The 16909-nt window shown below is 41.1% G+C and overlaps 1 protein-coding gene across 1 annotated transcript in view; it reads left to right on the top strand.

The window, feature by feature from the left end:
- The window catches only part of PRDM6 (PR/SET domain 6), a 102831-nt gene extending 86551 nt beyond the window's left edge, over positions 1-16280 (top strand). The window contains exons 7-8 of the mRNA XM_004267425.3: positions 7834-8010; positions 14685-16280. Of these exons, the coding sequence (XP_004267473.1) occupies positions 7834-8010; positions 14685-14799 (292 nt within the window). The 3' untranslated portion in view covers positions 14800-16280. The remainder of the gene's footprint in view (positions 1-7833; positions 8011-14684) is intronic.
- The last annotated feature ends 629 nt before the right edge of the window (positions 16281-16909 follow it).

The raw sequence follows: 16909 nt of genomic DNA, 5'->3' as shown, positions 1-16909 counted from the left end.
GGATGAAATTTAGCTGAACAAGTGAATTAAAATTTCAGGTACTCTGACGAGTGGCACAGTAGATATAATGGAACTATTATTTATGAGTCAAAACTGGTTTATTCGACAGTCTTGATAGCTGGGAGTGCAAAAGACAAAAATCAAATTAATTCAATAAGAAAGGACAGTGTTTTATCTCCCCTTCACATCCTATGAAAATTTGGTTAAACACCAAATATCTAAGAATATTTTGAATATAAAAGCAGAACGTAAATTTTGGAAGTAGAATAGGAGACTCGAAAGCAGGACTCCGGAATTATTTTCTTAATTTGGCCACTGATTAACCTTAAGCCACTCAGCTCTCCTTGCCTTATGATATACATCCAACTCTCCCCTCCCAGCTCTGCAGGATATGACAGTGTACTCGAACCCAAGCAGGCAGGGAGGATAGAAGTGTGGTGGAGAGGGGGTGAATCTTTTCAGAAATAATAATGATCCATTTTAGGGTACATGTGCACATTTACATGTGTATATATTTTTATTTGTGCCATTCTAGAAACTACTTGCTTGGCATCAAGCATTGCTGTGACTGATTGATGTTGAAGCATTTGTATTACAGCTGTTAAGGCGGTTGTGTCTTTATAATCTTTTACCTTCGATAGGAGAGTCCCCTGGTGAAAATATCCACGGACTTCTGCATATCTTAGTACTACTGGCTTTAGAGGGGACACAAAAGTTTTGAAAATGTTTTCCTTACTCCAACAGGGTTTTTTTTTTTAAAGTCTGCCTTCCTTGCAAGTATACAGATAGCCTCAAGATATATCTATTCAGAGTTTGCAAAGCATTTTATTTTTTTAATATAAAAATGCATTAAAATCTTGTTATAAACTTGCTTTTTGAATTGAATGAGTTTAGGTGTATGGATCTGTTATTTGCACAGGTTCATTGTGGTCATAGTAACTGAACATACAAGGTAAGATGAAATGATAGTTGAAAGTTTCTGGATACAGGAACTGAAAGCTTAGCTTTAGGTATGATACAGTTTCATGCTGAATGTCATATAAAACAATGAAAATATGTCTTGGTAAACAGAAAGTTAGCAAAACAGACTGTTTTGTCTGACCCCAGTTACACTTCGAAAACCATATGTGGATTATGCTTTAAGTCCCTATGATGTCTGTTCTGTCAAATAATAATGTCAGAATTTATAAAGCATCTATGTAATCTGTCAGAAAAGTACCCTACAAATTAGAAAACTTACATGTACAAAATAGACTTCCACGAGAGACTGTTAGGTCATCGCTGATTCCAAGCTAATCTAGAGTTACTGGCAAAAATCCAAGTGGCTTGAGACTCCCATCCAGTGCGAGACCCTGGTGGGCTTATTTGATGCAGATGCCCAGGTGTCGTTTGGCCAGGTTCCCAGATGAGGTGAAGTAATGTGCTTGATATTCAGGTAGATCACCAGGGTGGAATCAAATTATTAAAGCAGTGGATTCCTACTTCTCTCTTTTCTGTGCTTTGTTGGTGAAGACTTGAGAGGCGGTATGATTCACCGTCATTCATGAATAAGTTAAAACTAAGAATTATGAGTTCAAAGAATTAGTCCCTTTATAGGCAAAGTAAGAAAGTACAATGTTTCTTACTAGTAATGGGGAGATGCTTGAATTACTCCATCACATCTGAGTTGATTACTGGAGATAAGGGAAATAGAGCTGCCCACTCTCTTTGACCCACTAGTTTCACTGAGATACATAATTTCATTGAGTTACATAATTTGCTTTTAGCATATAGGTTCTGTATGGTGTTCTAGAACCTAGCATGCTCTCCTGGTACTGGCAAGTTTTGAAGTACAAGATACTCTCCCTAATTCTTGACCACACAGGTGAATTGCTAAAGAGAAGAAACATGCAGAACTAAAATGGAACATCAATTTGTGCACGGTTGTGAAATTTGGAGTCATTCCTCTTATTATCCATGTGGAGACTTACAACTGCTGAATATACATATTTTCTTTAGCGATTGACTCCATAAATTCGGTGGCTTTTAGTCTTTGGCGGTTTGTGCCCATTCAGCCATATACAGTGAAAAAGCTTAGAACCTGCCAGTCAGAAACCATTTCCCTTCTATTTGAAAAGCTCAAACGTTTTATTTTGCTAGGGAAATCTTGCTAGAACTAGAGGCAAGAAAGGGAGACACAGAAGACAAAGTCAGAAAGTAAACAGGTTAGAGTTTCAAACACGTCCAAATTTGAAACAGGCCCCCGAATCTTAGGTCCAAAAGATTTTTCACTCAGCACACTGAATATTTGGCCATGAAACCCAAGACATTTGAACCTTCATGAAAGAGACTGTGTGTGTCTTTATTTGTGAGCTTTTTCATGTGAGGGACCATCAGTAAGTCTATGCCTTGATATAAAGGAAGGAGATCCGAGGATACCCTGGGTTGTCAGCATTACCATTTTTCACTACCGTGTTATTTACATTGAACGCAGAAAAAAATTCCATTTGACCTTTCAAAGTAGGAATTAGCATTAAAGATAAAAATACACCCGTATGAGAGCCCAGGAGGCACAGAATCGTTATTTCTTGATTTTATTCTGTTAATATTAAACATACAAAACCAAAAGTCTCTCTTCTTTTTTCTCAAGCTACTGACTTTTTCTTTCCTGAGTGAATTCAAAGGGAAGAAGCTGTCGGAATCTAGATTAACCTAGATCTAGACTAAGGACTAGGGACTTAGGGACCTCATAAACATTTGAGATTTGGCATAAGCTTATTACCTGGGCCAGGGCAGCTTGACTGACTTGTGCCTGAAACAGGAATTAGAAATCCCTTTTCTCTTCTGTTTTTCTGCTACAGAAACTCTCAACAGTCCCATTTGGGGGCGGGGGCAGTCCAGAAAGGGGTAAGCAATGCCTTCAATCATAGTGGATTATTTTCTGATGAATATGTTCTTTTTATTTTCTGCAGAATGTCTTTTTAGTGCTTATCTTTATTTTTCATCCTTTTCCTTTCCTTTCTGATTGTGCTACCTGGGGAAAGTTTGCCTTTAGCTTCCTGGGCATACTGTCAGCCGTTCACATTTATGTTTTGAGTATCCTTGTTTATAATTGGGTGTGGTGGTACCAGAGGGGAAGATAACTCTAGAAGGAGCCGTTTGGTGGGAGGAGCCTGGAGATAATCCATCACCATAATAGTTTCTTTGGAATGTGTCAGTGTTCTCGTGTTCCATTGTTTCCCCCTCCCCCAAGTGTGAAGGTTACCTTCTTTCCATGTTCTCCCAGTGTTTCGGCTGCATACTTGAGCCACTTTCCTGAAATCTTTTTCTCCTTACATAGAGCTTAGTTCTTTTCTCACTCCACACAGCTAGCAGTGGACCTAAGTAACGCCCCGTATGAAGTCTCGGGAGATGTGCACTTGGGCTTGACTGACGGGGAGCAAGGCCCAACTTGCTCAACTGTGGGCCCAACTGAACAACTTTTGTCCTGGAGGCTTTCATGCCATGAAAGAAAAATCAAAGAAGGATTAATAATATATTAAACCAAACCACACTTAATTTTGTTAAATGTTACATCCTTTTCCTATGTGTACAACAAACCAATTACAGACTCAAAGTAAATGAATTGCACATTTTACTGGAGTCATCTTTAGCAGAGGAGCCACCAGTTACAGAGAATGCCAGGGGACATACAAAATTGTCTTGCTGCTTTCTTTTTGCTTAAAAATCTACTGGCATTGATATACGCTAACTAAATCGACCCAGGCTTTGTCTGTTTTTTAGATATTTCATTGTTGAGGACAGAGCACATTCTAGTTTTTCGTGAAGCTTGATATTTCTGTGTTGGAACAAGCCACACGAGGCTATTTAAATTTAAATTAATCAAAGTTAAGTAAAATAATACTTCAGTTTCTCAGTCACCCTAGCCGCATTTCCAGTGCTCAGTAGCTGCTTATGGCTAGTGGTTCCCATATTGGATAGTGTAGTTATAGAACACTTCCGTCATTGACAGCACTGCTAGATATCTCAAGTAGTGTTAAAAAAAAAAAACAAAAAAAACCCCGCCAAAAGCTTTTACTGGTTATGAAATGTTATCTCTTTGTGAAGAATGCTCATTGCATTTGTTTTGAGAATAATAAAATACTGTATGTGTATGATGACTTGGAAAGAATCAAAGTGCTTTAGAAAGGAGAGTCTCATTTAGCTGCTGAATGACATGAGATCCTACAAAGAGTGAAGCTGAACACAGCACTTGACTATGCCAGTCCTCCTGGGCTGCCTCTGGTATGACACATCAAAGGGAGCAGAACTTGGGATTTGAAATTGATTGTATCCAAAAGTTTAATAAATTAAGGCTTACTTTTTAATTTTTTTTGGTTGATGATATTTTCTTTTATTTTTTCACTTTTTTATCCCTTTAGTATTTGTAGAACTTTTCAAACCCCACCCTTTATTCTATGAGTCTTTTTTTATAATATCGAATTTTTAAAGGTTACACTCCATTTACAGTTATTACAAAATATTGGCTCTATTCCCCATGTTGTACAATGCATCCTGGAGCCTATCTCACACCCAGTAGTTTGTACCTGCCACTCCCCCACCACAGTATTGACCCTTTGACCAGACCTTGAAAAGTTAATGAGAATGTTAGTCATCACAATAAAAAGCTGAGTAATGGCAACTGATTCTGTGCCCCCAAAGCCATTTAGCTGTAACCTGAGAGGTGAGGAGTCAGGGTGTGCTACTAAAAACATCCATACAGAGTCTTAAATCCTGTGGTCAGTTGTCCCAAAAGAAGTTGTGATGTCTGAGATTCTATGGTGATGATGATGTTTTCTAAGTAAGCCCTGCTCTTGGGTTTGAAGATTTCATTCTGTCTTGAATGTATTCCTATGCCCTTAGATGAACTCTAGGATACAATTAATGTTAAAATTACTTTTTGAGCATTTCCTTTTATTCATTTTTAGGAAATATTGAAAATCTAGGGAAAGAAGTATCTTGTCTGTATTTTCTGAGGCCTAACTTTCCATATATTTCTAGGCTGAGAGAGAGAATCTGTTAACACAGTGGCAAATAGAGTACACATTTTAGTTCTAAATTCTACATGAAATCAGTTTCTGTGATGGTGAATATGACCATATGCTCTAAAATCTTACTCTTTAAGGTACCAGGATTAAAGGGATATCACTTTGTTTTTTGAGATCAACTAAAGTTGGGTCTTGTATTTTGGTACTAGATTTTCTTCTTGCTCTGAATTCTCAACTGTTTACCAAGTAAGTTTAAATGGTCTGTATTCTAGTTAGCATGACTAGACACACAAAACCGTGGAAAGCTCTCCCTGCAGGGCACTGGCTGGTACACACGATGGAGGATGGAGGTCACATCGTCGATGTTGTCTACTGTGAGGCCATGTCTTGGACAGATCCTTAGGTGGCACGTGCTTGTTGATTATCTGAAAGCAGGAGCAGAACATGATGGGATGTGAGAGGGCATCTAGTTCAGTCCATCCTGCTTACCAGAGAGATGAGGAGATGGAGAGTCAGGGATGTTGGGCGACTTGTCAAGTCCCACAGCTAATTGGGGCCAGAGGCTAAAGCAGGACTCACCTCTCCCATCTCGCCCATTCGAGGTTGTTCCATTCAGTCAGCTGAATTCTGCAAAGTTTTAAAAGCTGTCACGGGATACCTAGCAAATACCGCTCAGGCTGGTACTGGCCAAGGTGATGTTTTATAATCTGATTTGCCTTTCATTGGTGTTACCTTGATATAAGAATTCAGCATAAGCCTCTCTGTGGTCATCTCTTCTGTGTGTAAATCTTTGCCACCTTGACTATTAGCATAAAAAGGATGGAATGACTTCTGACTATAGGAAATAAATCACCCCAACTTTTGACAGCAGAGTCAGAAAAAAAAGATTAATTGGTTTTATTTAGTGGCTAATTGTTTATTGTGATAGCTATTAAAAATAGATAACCAGAGGCTAATAAATGTTAATGGTCCTTCACTATTAGAAAAATCAATTGTCAGTGGATATAGCATATATTCATATATTATTTTGTTTATAATCTTCAATACATTTAAAAAATTCATCCCTGAGAGAATGATTTCTTGAGGACTCCTTTAAGGTTAATGGTTACTACAAAGAATAATTTTGACAAAAGGATATTTTCATCTACATATGATTTTAATGGCTTCAAAGCTTTATTTCATGATTGTAATAAAATGCATGTGCAATTTGTCAAGTTTGATAAACTCCTTACCAAGGACTCTTATATATATTTCTTTGAAACTTGTTTGAGAGCAGTTAGATAGATTTCTAAATGTAAGTAATTAAAATTGTATAGTATTGAGTTATTGACCAATCCCAGACTATTAATCAAGCTAAAAAATTCTACAATCAGTGCTCAGTGCGCTGAAGCCTGGTAAAATAATCGTATTTGTGTTCAGTGAGGCAAGTAGCCACAATTAAGCACTTCACTTGACAAATGAGAGGGTACACTTTATTTTGCATGTAATTGAATTGTTGTACATGCTCGGTCACCACTGTTTCCTAGCCCTTCATTTTGGTTTCTGGTCATTGGAGCTTATGCATTTGCTAAAGGTAGAGCAATTAAGTCTGCTTTTGCCATTGGCTTTCTAAACGCAGCCAGAAATTTCTGAGCCACAAACCAAGGCTTCCTGAGCTCTGTTAATATCGCTCATGACAGATTATTAATTTTCTTAAGAAAAATTTTGATAAACAAATTAGAGCCCTGTCAAGGAATGATATGAAATAGCCTCGAATAGGGAAAACTCCCCAGGTTTTATATCACTCACCAGATTCTGCTTAAGTAAGCAGAAGAACTTCTGTAGAGAAGACAGAATTTTAATTTATTTTATGAAAACCAAAAATTGATTTCTTTCTCATGAGCTGAAAAGAATGCGCTCTGATAATCTTGCTAATTATCAGGTATTTGTCACAACTTCCTTCCATTTGCTTTTGCATCCCAGTCCTCCTGCAAGCATAGTGACATCCTGTCATTTCTGTGCTGCTATAAATCATTGCTTGCTACCAGATTAAACTGGGGAGCCGAAGTTCACGAAAAAAAGACCCAGTGGATAAATACGAGTTTAGGTCAGGGCGGGGAGAGAGTAAGTAGAAGTCAGGATTTCTTTTACAAAGAAACAAATCTGGGTGCACGCCTGTGTTGGCCTGTGCACTATCACACAACCCCAAGTTGGGGATGTGCTATAGACAGACCCCAGGACAGTCTAGTATCTATTAAAACACACATGCAGCTTGCTGACTTGCCTGCATCTTTACCTGGGACTTAGAATAAGGTCCAGAGTCACCCTAGAGTGACCTTGGCATCAAGAGCTTATTTCCTTTGAAGACAGTTTATCCTCACTTTTCTGAACTGACAGAGATCATAACATCTGCTTTCCCTGAGAGGATTATTGTAAAGATTAAACTAGATCATTGATGTTAAAGCACTTTGAAAAGTTAAAGTGCCCCAGAATTACGAGAGACAATTACATATCTTCTCTTGTACTGTTGTGCTTCATCAAGTCTGTACTCTCAACGCTCCAATATTTGCCTGGGGGTGGGGCTCAAAACAAGAAATAGGAGTTCTTGAAATGGTATGGCTAATACCGGAAAGGAATATTCTTTGGGGAATGAACGGCTCTCATCAGCTCTGTTAATTTTGTTTGTGTGGCAACAAGTATAGCCATGAGAACCTAGCAGCCCCAGTGCTATGCTTGTTACAGAAACTGAGAGAACGTCCCCAGAACGTTTTGGCCCTTGCCTCGTGATGCTAACGTCTGCTGACTGACATAGAACGTAATGACCAGGCAGTGTCTTCATTTGTTTCAGACCATACCAGTGCGGCCACTGCTCCCAGTCCTTTTCCCAGCCTTCAGAACTGAGGAACCACGTGGTCACTCACTCCAGTGACCGGCCTTTCAAATGTGGCTACTGTGGTCGTGCCTTTGCTGGGGCCACCACGCTCAACAACCACATCCGAACCCACACTGGAGAAAAGCCCTTCAAGTAAGTAGCGGCTCGCACCGTATCCCTTCTTTCTCTGAGCCTTTCCTGAGAGCCGGCAGACAAGGTGGCCCAGCACTGCCTGGCTCAGCCAACTGGTGGAGGACGCTGTTTTAGAAAGTCAGCGTCCAGGCTGCAAAAGGCCCCGCTTGTTTAGTGGTCGATACTGGGGAAATGAAGTCAGGAAATTTATACACTGATCCTGGGTTGAGCTGTGCAACCTTGGACGTGAGACGTTCTTCGTGGTCTGTTTTCTCACCAGTAAAATCAGGAAGTAGGAGTAAGTAACTTTAAGATTCTTTCTGGTTTCTGAGGGTCTGTGCTTCTAGAATTTGAGCTAGGAGGCATGCAGAATACCATCTCTGGCCATCAGCAAGCAAGTCCCCTGACCATCATCGAGGTGGCCACAATCGAGGACAGCTGAATGAATTGTCTCTTGGGAAATCTGAACCCTTTAGGATTCTGCTGAACGATTTCCTCCTCTTTTATATTTGTTAAGGGGGTTTGAATCTATTATAGCAGCCAATTGGTAGCTTTTCAGCGTGCCCTTTGGATCTCAGACTTACCATGTTAATGCAAAAAAGAAAAACCAAACCAAACATAGGGCATATCTGAGTCCTTGAGGATTCAGGGAATGTGGAAAGAGAATGGAATTCCAAGGGCTTTGGCAAGGTAAGGGCACCTGAGCGAGAGACTATGTTTCTGGATATAGCACAGTCATGAAAACGGTGGACATCTGAATCCTGCAAGATGGTCTCTTCATTCACTCGCTCACTCATTCATTCATTCATGTATATATGTGTTCATTCATTCAGCAAATATTTATTGAACACCTTCCTTTGTACTAGGCACCCTGCTAGGCACAAGAGATATAAAGGTGAATGAAACTCAGCTCCCTAGTCTTTGAAGACCTCATAGTTTATGGGGAAGCCCAATTAATAAGCAAGTATTACCACCTAGGGTGAAGGGTGCAAAAGTGAAAAACAATAAGGCATGTATATACAGTGTTTCAGGGTAGCATGAAAGTGGAGTAATCAGTGCTATCTGGAGAAGATGATGTTTAAGATGTGTTTTGAATGATGAGTAGGAGTTTTCCAGACATACAAAGGAAAGGAGGCTTTCTGATAGCCCATGTGGGACATGGAAAGGCTTGGGAGGGTGAGCCAGCTTGGGTGAGTGGTTGGTCATCTCAGAGCAGATTTTACTGTCTGTGTGATAGACTCTTTTTTGTTCAACTCTCTTATATCTCTCTTTCCTCATTTGCCATAATGACTTTCCTTGATGAAGGAGGAACATGAAAAGGGCGTGGATGAACAGCCTATTTACCTTCTGTAGGACAAGATCAAGCAAGAAAGGAAATGATTCAGGCAGTAGGAGGTGAATCCCCTTTCTTGGTCTCAGCCAAGGAGTCTTCCCAGAGTCTCATTACCCATGCTTTTCCCTCTGGACCTGCTGGCGTAGCATGCAGTTGCCATGGTGCTCGGCCTGAGACGGGGCTCAGCTTGGGGTGGCAGAGTCCTGCTGGTCTGGGTCCTGCCTGCCTTGGTGTCTGCCAGGAGAGGGAGAGGCTCATAAAAGGCTGTCATCTTTACCCACCTCCCCATGAATTAGTTACCTTTATTCGTTATTCTTAACTGTTTTCCATTGAGGTTTAATTTATGATATTAATTGTGAAAAGTTTTAATTTTTGTCTGTGTACACAGGTGGGGCTTATTTACTGCATAAAGGCATCTGGCTGAGGGCACTGGATGGGGTCTAAACATCCAACCTGCACTACGCCAGCCAAGCTGTGCCCTCTGGGGCTGCCATAGCCCCAGGGGGCCCTTTTTTTAAATCTACACTTAAGGGCCGGGTAGGTTAGCACAGTCCTCGAGTTCCCTATGGCAGGTGTCTGTGTCTGCACAGTGGGCTTTGTCATTTCCCCTAGGCCCTCGGGGGTTCACAGATTCTGGTTTCATCACTGTTCTAGATGTAGAAGATGACAGTGGCACATTCCCTGTGCCTTTGAGCAAGAGAGCTCTTCAAAAGCAGAGACGCAGGAGGACTGACAATCCTCCTGGCCCCTTACATTAGAGAGGGTAGCCAGATGGATACAGTGCCAGGAATCAGATTGATTTTTATCTTGTTGCTGTGTAAATAGATTTTAGTAATTAATTGAAGAGGTTTCAGGGTCAGCGTGGGAAATAGATTTCTATTAATGTTCAGGTGTTACTTAAGTATAACCTCGTTGACTCCAGTCAGTTTTTTTCCTTAACATCCTGTTTTTGTCCTGTTTCCAATAGAGGTGCCATTTTAACTTAATTTTAATTCATCAGATTAATATTTGAAGGGCTTTAGTACTTGTACGTTTTTCCTTTCTCAAAGTATTTTTGGGGACCATAACCTGATTTCATCTGGAAAAACAAAAAAGGAAACAACACCAGACTTGGTTGGATTAGATTCACTGTGCCTGTTTTAGTTCCTCCTGCTTCTTCTCATATTAGGATAGCCATATGCTGTAGAGTTTGTTTTTTTAAATTTATCAAATGTTAAACATATTGCCAGGGGAGAACTGAGTGTACGTGTATTTTATAAGTGCAAGATTTAAACGTCTTCTAGGAAATGGAAAGCTAAATCCTTCAGTGTATACAACCAGATCATTCAGGATTGAACTACCCCAAGGGAATTTTGGGAATCTTCCAACCATAGCTCATGGATATCCATCCCATGGACATTTGTAAATATTATGAGGATATCCTTTTACAAGCCTATAAAACAAACATTCAAAAAAAGTTTATTGCAGATTAGTCAATAAAATGGATTTTGCCACAATGGTTAATTTTACTACTTCAACTAATGGGTATTGGCTGAAACAATGTTGCAAAGAAAGAAAAGAATCTTGTAAAGATACACAACCCATGCCCCAAATGGCTCAGTCCCCAAATTGTCCTACCCACCCAGGGCCTGGGAGGCCTTTGCAAGATTGTTAGGGGCCAGGCCACAACAGGGGAAAGCCTTTTCTAGCTTCTAAAATCTTCTGCTGAAAAGTGATTTTTCAGGGCAGATCAAGATTATTGCCATACAAGAAGCCTGGAGAAGATTTGGCAGTAAGAGATGAGAGTTTCACTCCAGGCTTTGTCTCACAATCTGATTGGCTGAAATGCCACTGAAAGACTCCATCCCCCATGCTCTAGGTAGATCATGGGCTTGTCAGCAGCTAACCTAGGCTGTGGATGCAGAATTTATAAGGTGAAGGAGATCATAGGAAAAGCACATATCAAAGGATCATATTGAAGTTTGTACTTTCCGTTTGTACTGTGAGGCTGGAAGTCGTGGAGAACAAGGAACAAAATCAAGACATCATTTCATCTCACAGCAATTGCCAAGCACTTTATCGAAAAGAGGAAAGAAGGAAGGAGGGAAGGAAGGAAGTTGTCAGTTTCAAACTTACTCTTTACAGTGAGAACCCCTTCTCCTTCTCTGTTACTAAACATAATCTCTCAACATCTCAGAGAGGCCGCTCTGCCCAGGATCCATGTGAGCTGCTTGATGCCTGGCCTTTGCGCCTGGGAAGACCAGGACTTTCCATAGGAGAGTTTCTTTTCTTCGTCTTCATTAGAAGCAGGGGAAATACCACTAAGTTTGTGCCTTAAGTGAAGACAGTTTGGCTCAGTATAAAAAATAATCAAAGGATATTCCAAAGAACATCTGATATTTTAGCAAGATCTAGGCAAAATCAAAGCAAACCAAAAAAACACATCAGTAAAATGCATTAAGCACATCATACGTACGAAGCAATTTGGTTTCATTCAGGAAATATTTGGTGACAGGCCATAGAGGACCAGAAAGAAAGCTTCCTGTAGGTTTTCTGTGAACAGAACTTGACATCGTTTTGCACATCTGTCAGTTTCAGATGACGATTGTTAAGCTCCCTCTGTACCTATAAGCCAGTCGACTATCACATTAAGTAAAGGATGATCTCAAATCTAAAAGGAACTCAAGTCTCATTAAGATGCCCACACTGGCAGAAAGTTGGGGAATTTCTCTTTGCTGAAATATTTGGATGGCTTTCCACTTCACTGTTCCTGCAATGTTTCCTTAAAGGCTGTGACGTCAGCACTGAGAGGAAGACCCTGTGTGCCAGAGCAGTTTTAGTCTCCTGGATCATTACCCGCATCTTTCTTTCTTTCTTATTCTGCTAAACCGCATGAAATCCAGGCCTGGAGGTGCCCATGACCAGTCACTTGGCTGGGATTGTAGTTCAGGGTTAATTCCGTGCCAACACAGCTGAAGTCCAACTCTGACCCGCCAGAACCTAAGCATTTGCATTGAGTCTGTCCTTCTGATGTGTTCCATTAAGCCATGAAAATAATTTGTGAAGGGATTTTTGTTCTGAAATTAAAGATGATGAACATAAAACTGAGGCTCTCCCCTTATTTAAAAATATTTTTACGTCAAGTTCTCTTTATATCCTTAATTATACAAATTACATTCTTATCATTACCAACACACGTAGGTATTATTTCTAGTAGCCCACTTTCCTCAAGAAGGGGAAATTCCTAGGAAAAGGATCTAAGTTAAGGTAATTTTCTACACATCTGCATGTGTTTTTACTCACACTTGGTGAGCAGATGGCCCTAGAGATGATTTTTCAGTGATGATCTCAGGAGAGCCCTATAGACTTAGTAAATTTCCTGACTATGACAACAGATGGTTCCATGAGTGTAAATATCTGTGAGGCAGTTAGGCAAACACAGGAGAAAAATGTTAACTCCCCTCTTACTGTCTCTGCCCAGTCTGGGTGTTTAATATTACATATAGACATACACATTTGCCTTATGTGAAGCACTACCCCTCCCACTTCTGAATTCTTTATATTCTGATACACAAGATCAAAGGTGCAAAAACATGACCTAGGTAACTAGTCATAACTTATAACTTTGAAACTATTCTCTCCTTGAAATTGATTCTAGAGCTTCAAAATTTTAAAAAAGGAATATAATAATTTGAAAGTTTGTCAAGCAGTGAAAGGTAGTATATTTTGACACACTAATTTAGTAACTAATCAGTTTTCTAATAAACAATCAGCAATTCACTAGCATGTCATCAGCACTTCAGGAGCTCTGGAGAAGGGATGAGCTGCCCATGGATGTTAATGAATACACCAAAAATCATTAGCTGATCAATACTTCTGAGTTATTTTCATTGAGCTGATAGGTCTGATACATTAAAGCTGACATTATACATTTGTCAAGATCACAGTGCAGTTTTTAACAGTGGAACAGGCTGCTAAAAATATCCCCCGAAAGACAATTGAAGAAACACAACTTCCTCATGCTGACACATTCAGCTGGTGCAGGAGCCCTGAAAAATCCAAGCGTGATAGTCAAGCTCCAGCCTCCCAACGACAAAACATATGCAAGACTCCCTAGTAGGGATAGATGTGTTTTATTTTTATAGGTAATTATTTCCCTGGCAAGGCACTTTGTATAATTTACTCAAAAGGAAAAAGACAGGGCTGCCTACCGGGTAGCGGGGCACGTGGCAAGTGATTGGGCGTGTGTGGATTTTCTTCTGATGGCTTTACCACAGCCCTACTAGTGCAGGGACCTGAGACCGAAGGTTGCATTATTTAGAAGAAGAACAACTGTCTGCAGCTCTCCTGAGTATCTTTTCCTTTTAAGGTTTCAGGAGAGGACATTAGGGGGAGTGCTGAGGGGGCTGCTGTGCCCCAATGGGTGCTCGGCCAGTGCTCCAGGCAGCCCAGACAAGTGGAATAGTGACAGGGAAGCCACTGTCCGTGCCCAGCTTGCTGCAGCAGTGTGTGTGTGTGTGTGTGTGTGTGTGTGTGTGTTTTGAAGGTTGTGTAGCCATCAAGCTAGTCGGTGTGTGTTGCAGGGAAGATGGCTTAGGCCCAGGGTCTCTCGGTTAGCATTTTTTTTAAGTTAAGGAGAGGAGGAGATATTCCTGAAGTGCGATGCCAGCGTTCTCCTTATCAGACACACCAACCCTTAATTACGGCCCACGTGTACATTCTTCCTGCTGTGCCTTGTAGAGGTGAATTTGAAGCACACAAACATTGGCTGATTTCGGGTTTTTCTGAGTCCCCTATCCCAATGCAAACATTTTTTAACCCTAACTTCGGTGGAGCTGTGATACTCTAGCTTTTGCCCCAAAGCGGTCACCCACATCCACCTGCCACAGTCGCTGAAAACTAATGCACTGCTTCTTCCAGTTTCCGAATTCAAAGATGATGGCTCTCTGGCTGCTGTGCTGAGGGGAGTAGAAGTCCCGATTTTAAATTAGCAGCAGGTGAAATTCTATTTGTCATCAATTTCTCTTTGGGGTTACGGAGCAGAAAACTGCAGACAAGCTGCTGCTTTGATGGCTCACTCCTAAAAATCTCTTTTTGTTCTTTATCTATTTGAACTGACAGTGATCAGAGCTGCAGCAGGACAGGGCTCTCTGGAGAAATCACCTTCCCTCTGCCTATTGACAGATCCCTCTGTTCTGCATCAGCCGGGCTTTGTCCCATCACAGGCATCCAGGCCTTGGAAGGAGCCACCAATTAAACCTCTTGAGCCAGTAAAATCTGAAGCCACTTTGGAGTGTCTGTTCTGATTAGGCAGGATGAGAGGAAGTCCATCAACCTGCAGGCCCTGCTCCCTGGTCTCAATTTTCTCTCTTGCCTCCACCAGGTGCGAGAGGTGTGAGAGGAGCTTCACGCAGGCCACCCAGCTGAGCCGACACCAGCGGATGCCCAATGAGTGCAAGCCAATAACCGAGAGCCCAGAATCAATCGAAGTGGATTAACTGATTGACTGGTTGGAATTAAACTTCAAGGAAAGTCATGATTAAATGTCACGGACACTTAAGCAAAACCAAAGATTTCCTCTGAGCAACTTTCAATCAGTCCCGGAAAACCAAAAGCAGTAATAAAATAAGTAAGATGTTAAGAGATATTGATCCTGGCGTGGAAGTCAGACCAGGAGAGAGATTATTTATTTATGACTAGGGATGAGACTCATTTCAGTGGACGACTAACCTGGGATGGCTCACATTTCCAGTCCCACAGTGTATTTGCTTTGTTTCTAAAAAGCTTTTTTAAACTGTTATTTAATACCAAAGGGAGGAATCGGATGGGTTCTTCTGCCCACAGTTGTGACTAAGAATGCACAGGGACTCGTTTCTCGTTGCACCTTTTTTAGTAGCATGATTCAAGGGGACCCATTGTACAGCCCTCTTCCTGCTGTTTCAGTTTGGCCTGGCCTGCCTCAGGCTGCCCAGCAGGGACCACAGATTCGGGAGCCAGAGCCTTCGCTGAGTCCAGGCCATCTTCAGCCCCACGGGTGCTCCATTTCTGTGTTTTCCACACTTATTATTTCTCGTGCACTTTTCTCACGGCTCCTTCCATCCAGCAGCCTGGTCTTGATGCAGAAGAACCTGGAAGTGGAAGAAGATGGTTTAAAATTCAAAATTCAAGGGGAAAAAGAAATGGGGACTTAACAGTGTCCTGTCAAGATTTCAAAAACATTTAAAATATACGGAGCTTCATAATACAGTATATTGTTCTGAAGCAGCTAGTGAGAAAATTTTGTTTTCAATAACATTTTAGCTTAAAAAAACCCATGAAAATAAAGTTCTTCAGTATGAGGCTGAATATAAGGTATTAGGCTTCCAGTAATTTTTTGTTGTGTCTATGAAAGTATTGAATATGTGAGCAAAAACAGTGCCAAGCCCCACTGTCAAGACCATTCTAGGCACTTTCATCTTCCTTCCTCGTACCTCCAGGGGAAGCCTGGGAGGCCCTCCTGAGTGTGGGGCATTTCTGCAAAAAATAGGTGAAAATAGCCCAGACAAGGAAACCTTGAGAGGAGGAGCCACGGACAGGGTTCTGGTTAGAAAAGACCGCCCTGAACAGCTAATTTTTTCAAGAAGAGTTCCCTTCTCATCCCCTCCGGCCCTTGATAATATTCTTCTTTCAACACTGATCCACTGAAAGAGAAAGGAGTATGTACACAGTTTCACTGATCTTTGATTGAGTGCCAGGAAAATGGGTGTCACTTCAGCTACCCTTTGGGCAATTTAGCAATGGTGCTCAATCAAATTGTGTCGCATTCCACACAATAATCCCACATCAGGAAGAACTGACGGCTCTTGCATATTAGCCATTAACTCCCAGCAGCATCACGAAGACCGAGTCTACCTTGATGGCCGGTGTAAATCTGAACAGTTTAGAGTACTTACCAGCAGCCATCTCTTGTTTGTAGATCTCTTGGTCACCTGATAGCAGGACACAGCCCGTTAAGGAACTCCTTGTCTTTTTAGCCTTGCCGTTGTCTTCTCTTAGCAAAAATGTGAGACACATAACAGAACTGGCCACTGAAAGGCAAGGATAGCTGTGGTTTGGTTTAATCTACCATCATGTATTTTGTCCTCAGAAATCTTCCTCTTCTTTCCATTTCACTCCCTCATCCCTTAGCACCCATCTGCCACATTTAAAATGGAGTGAAACGGGGCCTCACTAATTGTGTTTGTAACTTATTGATATATGTCTCAAAATAATGTCTCACAGAGGAATTTGGCTAATTCTGACCTCCGTTGCCCAATCTGAAGTCGTTCCGATTTTCCTCCATTTCTTGCTGTCTCCTTGTCATGGAAGTAGTAAGCAATCTGTGCTGCTGTGTAACTGTTTCTGATGGAAAATATTTTCTTCGGTAGATTGGAATGTGTTGTGCTTTTATAGTTTCTTGCCCTAAGTGATAGAGACGTTTGACAAAAGTGTGAGCCATTGGGAAGGGTGGAGAGAATATGTAGCCATATTAACCCCAAATCTGCAAGAAAGTGACAGACTGGCTATACAGATGAGCAAACTGCTCCATTTATTCAAGTTGAAACATTTGGTTGTACTTTTTCAAAATGA

Source organism: Orcinus orca, chromosome 3, assembly GCF_937001465.1.
Source record: "Orcinus orca chromosome 3, mOrcOrc1.1, whole genome shotgun sequence".
NCBI classification, from domain to species: domain Eukaryota; kingdom Metazoa; phylum Chordata; class Mammalia; order Artiodactyla; family Delphinidae; genus Orcinus; species Orcinus orca.
Note: the sequence above shows the minus strand (reverse complement) of the source record. Positions and strands in the feature narration are given on the sequence as shown.